This window comes from Gastrolobium bilobum, unplaced genomic scaffold (genome assembly GCF_033153095.1).
Source record: "Gastrolobium bilobum isolate Gb01-03AN ecotype WA unplaced genomic scaffold, APGP_CSIRO_Gbil_v1 utg4264, whole genome shotgun sequence".
Classification (NCBI taxonomy): Eukaryota; Viridiplantae; Streptophyta; class Magnoliopsida; order Fabales; family Fabaceae; genus Gastrolobium; species Gastrolobium bilobum.
This window is the reverse complement of record NW_026899554.1, coordinates 1,620-11,075: the sequence shown is the minus strand read 5'-3', so window position 1 is coordinate 11,075 and position 9,456 is coordinate 1,620. Positions and strand designations below refer to the sequence as shown.

General features: G+C 38.0%; 1 protein-coding gene across 1 annotated transcript; it reads left to right on the top strand.

The window, feature by feature from the left end:
- Nucleotides 1-216: 216 nt before the first annotated feature.
- Nucleotides 217-9,207, top strand: LOC133291446 (derlin-1-like). Its single transcript, XM_061489706.1, has 6 exons — nt 217-378; nt 677-812; nt 992-1,065; nt 1,654-1,747; nt 3,047-3,175; nt 9,166-9,207. The coding sequence occupies exons 1-6, from the start codon at nt 362-364 to the stop codon at nt 9,190-9,192; spliced, it is 477 nt and encodes a 158-aa protein (XP_061345690.1). The 5' UTR covers nt 217-361; the 3' UTR covers nt 9,193-9,207.
- The last annotated feature ends 249 nt before the right edge of the window (nt 9,208-9,456 follow it).

The window sequence follows — 9,456 nt, the reverse complement described above, 5'->3', positions numbered from 1 at the left end:
AGAAAATATATGAAATTTACCTGAGTAATAGAATCCATAGACCTGGTCAACTCCAATCATCACAACGTTTAATTAATGGCACATACTAAATGTTGAGGAATAAGTGGCGGAGACTACACAAAGATGACAATGTCAACAAGTCAATTCCATGCTATACCAAGCATGGAAAAGCAGGTTGGAGTATCATTTGGTGTTAGACTTTGACTTATCATTACTTCCAAGACTTCTTGTTTCTCTAATGCGTTGTTTAGTGGCCACTCCATATACTTAAAACTCTTGAATTTCCAGAATATTTAAATATACCTTCCTATCCCCTGCTTCAAGTTCAATTCTTCCACTCCTAATACCCATTTCATTCAATATGTCTTCACCAGCAGAGTACTCTTTCTATCACTCTTTCTCTAAAAACAGCTATTTATCATATAACATTATATGCAAATTCCTTTTAGTTTAATGCATATATACATGATCAACTATTGTACTTTTTTCAAGCTATTATTCAGATACTCAAAATTTCATCATAATCATCTTAATTATGCATAAATTTTGCTTCCCATATATACTTAGTGATTATTATTCATGATGGGTTATGTATTAGGGTGGCTACCAAATATTTCTGAGTAGATGAGTTTCTCTAAGTTTTCTTAGACAAATTAAATTCTCTCTACTGTTTCAGATACTACAGGTCTCTACCACCTGTGAGCAAGGCCTATGGAGTGGCATGTTTGATGACCACTGCTGCATATTATTTGCAACTTTATGATGCAAATAACATAGCACTGGTTTATGGCTTAGTGTTTAAACGCTTTCAGGTTTGTCATAAAAAAAAATGTTTTGATTTGTAGCTATAGATATTTAAGCATTAATTCATACCTTTTTCATTTTTCTTTTTTTGGCCAACCATTATGTACACTTATACTGAAAATTGTTTTACTTCTTCATTCATCCTTCAATTTTTCTTGATCATGTTTGTTTATTATATCTGTTGCAGGTTTGGAGGCTTATCACAAATTTATTCTTTCTTGGACCGTTTTCATTTCCATTTGCTATTCGACTGATAATGATGTAAGCAGCTTATGTAATTTACATCTCATTCTACTGAGCTTGAAGAAATAATGATAGTAGCCATGTTATATCCTCTTGCATGTTTGAATAGAGTATTATGTTGAATCTTTGTCATCTGCGTGGCAAAAGCTTTGTCATCGGTTTCCATTGTTGAAATCCCACTTTTTATTATAAAATTAGGTGGTAAGGATCGAATTCTAGATCACTTTATCATAAAAATTCGAATGCCATGTCAAAAACCAATTCTCTCAAAGCTTCATGGTATGGTATGGCTGTGAGCAAGTGGTATAAAGTTTGATCCTGTTGTGCCTATTCTTCTAATACAAAGTGAAATTTTGACAATAAAAGCCAATGACGAAGCTTTCACGATTGCATGGCAGACAACAAGTGTGCATTGTCAAAGCTTCGAGTCCAAAGAACTCTCTTATGAGGGAGGGGCATATTAAAGAGATATAGTGTAAAAACTATTTATGCAATTTAATAACTTAAGTTTTGGGGAGAGTTGGTTCATGAAAATCATATTCACATTCTAAGTAGTCTTAAATTTTTATATTTTTTTTATAGTTGTTTGAATATTGAATTTCGCAGAGCAAAATATGGTGTTTCATTGGAAAGAGGGCCCTTTGACAAGAGAACCGCGGACTATGTTTGGATGTTCATATTCGGTGCACTTGCACTTCTGGTATGAGTGAAAAGTTACTGCTTATTTAATTTTTCAACTGTTAATTCTTCGGTTGGTGAAATGAAACATGCTTTTCTTTTGTCCCCATTTCCTTTTACATAATCTGTTTGTTCCTCTTGTTTCAGTAAAAAAACGCTTTCACAGCCCCTATGAATGTTTTGATCATAAACTTAAAATGTGCGTAACTTAATTTATTTTGATTTCAAAGGAAGAAAATAGAAATGACTCTGGATGTTATTTAGACTTATCACGTAGATGAAACTGTTAACACAAGGAACTAGATGTTGTCCGGGTTAACTAGCGTTGGATGGAAACATTATCAGCACTTGCTAAAAAGGCAACTTAAACTAGGTTTGAGAGAGAAGAATACACCAGTGTGTAACATAAAATGAATAGAGATTTTGGTGCAAATATGTGTTGAAAATTTTCTGCCATATCAACTGAAAAGGAAAACGGAGGAAGAAAGAAAGAAAATGTGTAAATAACAATTCAATCCAAAAGCTTAAGATTTAGGAGGGCGTTTATATTATTCTCTAGCACACCCCTCCATGCAAGAGCCTTTTGACCTTGAGACATGAATATTGCACAAGTCCAATTTTTTTGGTTTATATCATACTTAATTCTATTAGAAAGCATGGGTGGTAAGGATTGAACTCGTGACTCCATAGTCACCGAAGGTTCTGATATCATATAAAGAATTAATTCAACCTAAAAACTTAAATTATTGGATGATGGCTTTTTTTTTTAATAGTTTATATTATTTTCTAACAAAATGAAAGAAATTTTATGAGAAATATAGCCAATTATGATGTGCATTTCTATGTAAGAATAACATAAAATTTGGATATTCGTAATATATAGGCTCTTTCTCTGCAATAAGCATATTTGTGTTTAGAGTAAACCTCTTTTTAGGTCTCTAACAAAAAATATGGTCCTTATTTTAGTCTTTTACAAAAAATGATCCACATGAAATTCAAAGTGAATCACAATTTTAACTAAATGAGATCACTTTGAATTTTCTTAAAAACCTCAAGATTAAATTTTTTTTTGTAATAAACTAAAATAGGAATTACATTTTTTGCTAGGGACTCAGAAGGAATACCCTTACTTTTTGTTTACTCAGAAACAATTGATGTTTCTTTAAAAGATGTTCCTTTAAATAAATCAATTAAGCATAAATGTACCTGCAATCAAACATAAACTCACATTAATTATGGGATGTTAATAAACAATATTAACTAGAAGAGTGTACAACTGTTTAAGCATATTTAGGGGCTGACAGTTTCATCCTTCTCTTAGGTGATGGCTGCTGTGCCATTATTATGGTCTCCATTCCTGGGAACTTCGCTAGTTTTCATGATCGCCTACGTTTGGAGCCGCGAGTTTCCAAATGCACGAATCAACATTTACGGCGTCGTATCATTGAAGGTATAAATTTTCATTGACTTTTATTCTCAAATGCCGCTTCTTTATTTTGATAATATCTTCACATAACTGATACATCAGGTTCTTGGCCTATTTGTTTTTTTGTGGATTCGCTTTCTGAGACAACTCCTGGGGGGTAGAGGCTTGCCCCCGTTACGATAGTGCTTTTATTCTTAAAAAAATTACTTTTTTTTTTAAATAAAAGTTCTTTTTGAGAATTTTTAGATGTTTGTATAACAAATTTTTAAAAAATTAAATTTAAAATAAAAGTTAAAATGCTGCTTTTCTTTTTTAGCTAGAAATTGATTGTTTTTGAAAAAAAAAATTAAAAGATGATATAATTTTATTTTTTTTGAAAAAAGGATAATATAAATTTTTAAAATACAATTTTAACTTCATTCTATCATATCTATTTTATCTCTTCTTATCTCACGATCATGCTATTTTATCTCTCTTTTATTGTAATTTTATATATGAAAAGTGCTTTTTTTGTTTTAACATCCAAACAACTTTTTTTATGTAAAAATGATTTTCAAATCATACATCCAAACGTAAAATAACTTTATCTTTTAAAAAAAAGTACTTCAAGAAAAACAATGCAATGAAAAGTCAATTTTTTGAAAATCGGATTAATCTAACCATTAGGACTTGGTATCTTCAAAAAAAAATATTTTTAGAGTTAACATAAATGAAAAATGGGAAAACTTCAAAAAAATCCCTACAAGTTTCCTCAAAATCACTTAACCCCCTCTCTGAAATTTTTAATCATTTACCCCTTACTTAAAATTTCTTTATCACTTACCCCCTAATTTGATTTTCCATCCAAAATTTTGTTAACAGAGTTAAATTTTTTAAAAAATGCCTAAATCACCCTTAATAAAAAAAAGAAAAACATAATTTTCTCACAGACGCAGTTTTAGACGAACTCATGGAATATTTTCTTTAAGGTAGCCTTGTTAAATTAGTAATTATTAAAATTGTTTCCTGCAAATCTCATTGCCATTAAACACCCACTCACAATTGTTGGTGTCGTTGTTCAAATAAAATGATTAAAGAGGCATCATCACAGCAGGTTTAGATTTTCCCTTTTTTGTTATAAGATTTTCTGCTATTATATGACCAACAAATCTGACCTTATAAATCTATTTAGAGCAACATTTTATTTTGCTTGCACTGCAACTGAAAAGCTTTACGTTATGTGCTTCATGTATGCCTTGTTTTTCCCTTAATCATATGATATTACCAAGCAAACATGTCGAAGGTGCTATTTCATTGTTTTCTGTGTCGTTGAGTGTAGGGGGAGAATTCAATCGTTGATTTACATTAATGTCTTACTTACGTGAGTTTGTCTAAAACTGTATTTGTGAGAAAATTATATTTTTTTTTTCTATCAAGGGTAATTTTGGTATGTTTTAAAAAATTTAACTCTTGTTATCAAAATTTTGGATGGAAAATCAAATTAGAGGATAAGTGATAAAGAAATTTTAAGTAAAAAAGTAAATGATTAAAAATTTCGAAAAGAGAGTTAGGTGGTGTTTGGTTGGGAGCTTTTTAGCGGATATCTGTCTTTCTCAAGTATGGCTTTTAGAAATACCATGTTTGTTTCAACGTTTTTCATCAAAGACCCATCTATCCAATTTGTCTGGATTTATGAGAAACATAGATATCCGCACTGTTTAGAAACCCAATTTGAAGGTGAGATTTTTCGGAAAACCGGTTATCTGACTTTTAATGCAATGTTGATTTCATAAAGTTACATAATTTTCCCAGTAAAGTTTTTCCCCACCAAACAACTTTTTTTTACATTTTTCTACCTATCTCACTTTATCTATCTTTTCAATCATTTCTCTATCTATCTCATTTCTCTACTATTCCAAAAAAAATTCCTAAACCAAACACCCCGTTAAGTGATTTTGAGAAAACTTGTAGGGGGAGTTTTTGAAGTTTTGCCATGAAAAATTATGCTTGCTGGCATGAATTAAGTTCTTTATTCCATCTTTTTACGAGCTTATGCTCTTTGTTTTGCATTAATTATCAACTTCATTGCACTTCTTAGAATAATAAGTACATTTTATAGAAAGCCTTTTGTTTGGTTTAACCTGGCACGACGGACAAAAGACCAAGTTAAACCAAAACGACATTAGAAAAGCCTATCTATCTTAGTATATAGTTAACAAAATATTTCAAAATGATTTATACTTTCAAATTTACCAAAATTTTGTTAGATTTTTCCAATATTTTTAACATCCCAAAAGAACATAAGCACATGTCACACAATATATACAGGATCATTTAGTAACAAGAAGAAACATGATATATTTGGACCAAGAATAACAGCATTGTCCGTTTAGATACAAACCTATTACTATAATCTACGAAATTTTATGCAGACATTGGGGTGACAAAAGAAATTGTACCGTTGAGATCTATAAGTTCACTACGTTCCCTTTAGGGATGGAGTCACTATATGGATTATACTCTTAGCACAGGTAGAGACCAAACTAAGTGATACAATTCCAAGTATGAAACAAGCAATTAACAATGGGTTAGGTGTGAGGATATGTGACTCAATGTAAATGGGCAGAATAACGATACATAAAATAAGATTTTCCTCAAGTGCCCAGGGGGCTATTTATAGAGGAGGTGATGTGAATCTTGCTTGGGTTGGTGAGGAGGGGGTCAACCCTCCTTGAGACCTGCTAAGGGTGGTTGTGCTGGGTGTGGCAGACGCTGCTGCGATAGCAGCGCTGCGACCCCTATGCCTGGCGGTGTCAGCGTGGGACAAAGGGCAGTTTCCCTTTATGGCATCTGGGGCGACTGCCTTCGAGGGTTATGGTCCCAAGGTAGGATATTTTGGTGTTTCCCCTTGGGAGAGTCGCCGTGTTGGGAGTTGGGGGATCTCCCCAGCTGGTAGGGATGACGTGTCTTGAGGGTTGAGATTGGGCTGGACCTTTGGGCCATAGCCTTGTTGGGCCATCCGGAACATAAGCCCTCCAGCTTGGTAGCAAGCGTAGGTTGGTGCCAAGGTAAATGGGCTTCAGCGACGCCTTGTTTGGCGATCTGAACGGTTGGTACTGGTTCGGATAGAGATCTCTTGATGACTTACCGAATATTTGGAGTTTGGCGATGCCTTCTTGGCGATCCGAGCAATTGGCAAGGGCCTTTTTGGAAAAGTCTGCCAACCTGACAGGCAAGGTGGCTTTTCAGTTTTCGAGGAGTAGTAATGATGGATATTTCCATCATTGCAATTAACTGCAGGAACTCAAGCGTCCCGAGGCACGGCGCATTAATGCCATGTGAGGGATGTCTTATCCCACTGTAATTACCATCTGGCCCCTCTTCACAACCGCCTGTTTCATGGGTTGTGCCTAGGGGTGTAAATGGGCTGGGCTGGGCTGGGCTTTGGCCATCCTGGCCCAAGCCTACGTCAAAAAAAATTTAGCCTATCTGGCCTACTGTCCTATTAAAGGCTTTATTTGTAGGCCAAGCCCGGCCCATTTTCAAAAATAAGAAAGCCTGACATGGCCTACAGGCCTTGTAGGCCTCCCACTATATATACTAAGCAAAAAAAATAATTGTATAGAGCAAAGAAAGTTCCATTCATGCATGCACTAGTACTTCTCATAAGAAAAAAATGACAAACAAGAAAGAGTCAACATAATACCTCAGCTCTAGAAGATGACCTCCTGGGAAGTTTTCCCGGGAAGTGTGCAAGTGAGGACAAAGCACACTGAAAAGTCCCGTGTTAGTGTGTGGGGACAGTCATTGATTCTTGCAAGTGGTCGGGCGTTACAATATGGGATTGTGCCATCCTACGGTTGGGTTAGGAGGGCCTTACACGTGTATGCCATCCTGGTCCTTTTCTCCCTATTTAAAGGGGAGAAACACCTCCTTGAGGACCTTCTTCATGCAACCCAGACCCTATTTCTCCATCCTTGTTTCTCCTCCGTGTGAGTGTGCTAGTGCCGGTCCTCTTTTCTTCATTCTCTGCATTATCCTAGGTATAGTGTTTATGGCTTCCTCCTTTGGTATTTCTTTGCATTTCTTTGGCTTTGCTTCCCTTTTGCCTTTTTCTTGTGATGGTTAAGTTTACGGAACCTATCCCTGGTTTAATATTGCCCGAGTTGGAAGTGGAGATTAAGGAGGAAGAGTTTGATGAAGCTTTTGACACTCTAGGTGACAGTGCAGTGGGGCCAGCTATGCGGGAATACCTTGCTGGTCGTGCCCCAAACTTCTCGTTAATTCTAGGGGTTTCGTCATTACCTCATGGTAGAATACCCGAACTTCTGGGTTTTAGTGAAGAGAAGATCCAAAATCTCCTACCAGAGAGGGAATTAGGCCCTCTGGTTCCGTAGTCTGGTGAGGCGTCTAGTTCCCGTCTTCATAGAGGGCGCCGTGAGGCTACTGGAGAGAAAGCTTCTAGATCTGGTAGGCGCCAGTCTGCAGGATCTAGAAGATGACGGTCAGGGGGATCTGGTGAGGGGGCTGGGCCTCGCCCTTCGTGAAGGAGTCATTCTAGGCCTTCTATTCGCTCTTGTGATCAGGGGGCTGTTTCACGCCGTCGTGTTTCGCGACGCTCTGGTCTTGGAGCTGGGCGACTTATTCGGCCGCTATCCAATATTAATGTCCAGCCGCAAAACCGTCCATTAGAGTACTATTACAAACCTCGCCAATCTTTGGTTGCCCTTTGTACATCTCATGGTCAAATTCCCAAAGTCTCCCAGTCTTTCCATCGCCGTAAGCATGACGAGTCCACAGAGAACCGATTGGGTAGATACCACCCAGAGGATGGTCGACTTACAAGGCATGGCGTGTGGGATGCCATTTACGAAGACCTAGGACTTTATAAGATACCGCCTGCAGGGTGGCCTTCAAATCTAAGCTATTCAGATTTTTATACTTCGAGTTCTTCGGACACCTCTGATTCTTACGGTGATTTTATCGTGTTCTAGTTGTTTTTGTATTGTGTTGTTGGTAAGGGGGTGTCGGTGGTTGCAGGAGTGTGAGTGGGGCGATATGGAGGCTTGAATTTTCCGTGTTGTTGATCTTCTTGGCGTTGGTTGAAGTGTTTGGCGATTGATTGTGTGTTTATCGCTCCCAGGTAGGATTTGAATATACTCTCTTGACTGATGGCGGTTTCTCGGACAGATGATTGCGTCTTGGCGAGGAGTTGGGTAGACCCGACGGTGGCTTCCTCGTCATCGAGTTATGTTAACGGGGATATTTTGTACCGCGATTACACAACGGAAGCTAGTTTTGATATTACTGAAAATGGCGAACACGATGCGAAATGGCAAACCATCGCGGTCGGGCGTGATCACCGTGCTTGTGACACTCCTCACAGTGTGGCGAGATCTCGTTGGCGGTTCGTGGTGTATAAGACTCACTTCACAGATCAAAAAGTGAGGTTCCCTTTATCTGAGTTCGAGATGAGAGTGTTAGCCCACCTACGGGTTGCTCCTTCTCAATTGCACCCAAATGCTTGGGCGTTTGTTCGGGTCTTTGAGAAGATATGCCGATATTTTGGATGGGTGTACACTGTGCGGCTGTTCTTTTACTGCTTCCAGGTATCGCCTTCGTTGAAGAAGCTTGGCTGGGTTTCGTTAAAGGTGGGAAACGGATTGGGATCGATATTTGCCCAATACTCCAACTCATATAAGAACTGGAGGCATACTTTTTTCTAGATTGAACCAGTGCTTGACGAGGGGGAATTACCTTTTTTCCTTGATCGGGCGAGGGGGGAGAGTCAGTTTCTGCTATACTGGACTAAAGACCATTATGAGACGCCTTCCAGTTAGTATTCATTTGGGTGGGGAGCCTTGTCTCCTGAAGAGGCACTGGTGGTGGAGTGGTTTGTGGAGGTAAAAGGGGGTCTTGACCGGTGGCCTTCGAAAAGGGTGTTGTGTCACGGAGGTGTGGAGGTGTTTTGTACCATTTGTGACTGTGGTGAGTATTAACTGTCTTTACTAACACTTGTTTTCCCTGTCTTGCAGTTGAAATCTTGTCGATGGAGACGCTGAGACTTGCACGTCAGGCAGCTGCCAAGCTCAAAGCCGCTACAGGTGTGGTTCCCCAGGTTAACCCAAACCCCGCCTCGAAGAGGAAAGGTGTGGACAAAGGAAAGAAGAAATAAGTCCACCAAGCCAAGAAGAAAATCCGGTCAGCTGCAGATATTTCCGCCGGTGAGTTGGGGAAGAGGGCGACTGGCCCTATAATTAAAGAGCCCACGAATGTGGTGAGAGGTTCGTCGGCGAGTGAGTCGACTCTCTGATCGCCTGCTCGTG

Coding starts and splice junctions, on each gene's coding strand:
- LOC133291446 (XM_061489706.1), top strand. Junction 1,066..1,653: donor GCTATTCGACTGATAATGAT/GTAAGCAGCTTA, acceptor TGAATTTCGCAG/AGCAAAATATGGTGTTTCAT. Junction 3,176..9,165: donor ACGGCGTCGTATCATTGAAG/GTATAAATTTTC, acceptor CCTGTCTTGCAG/TTGAAATCTTGTCGATGGAG.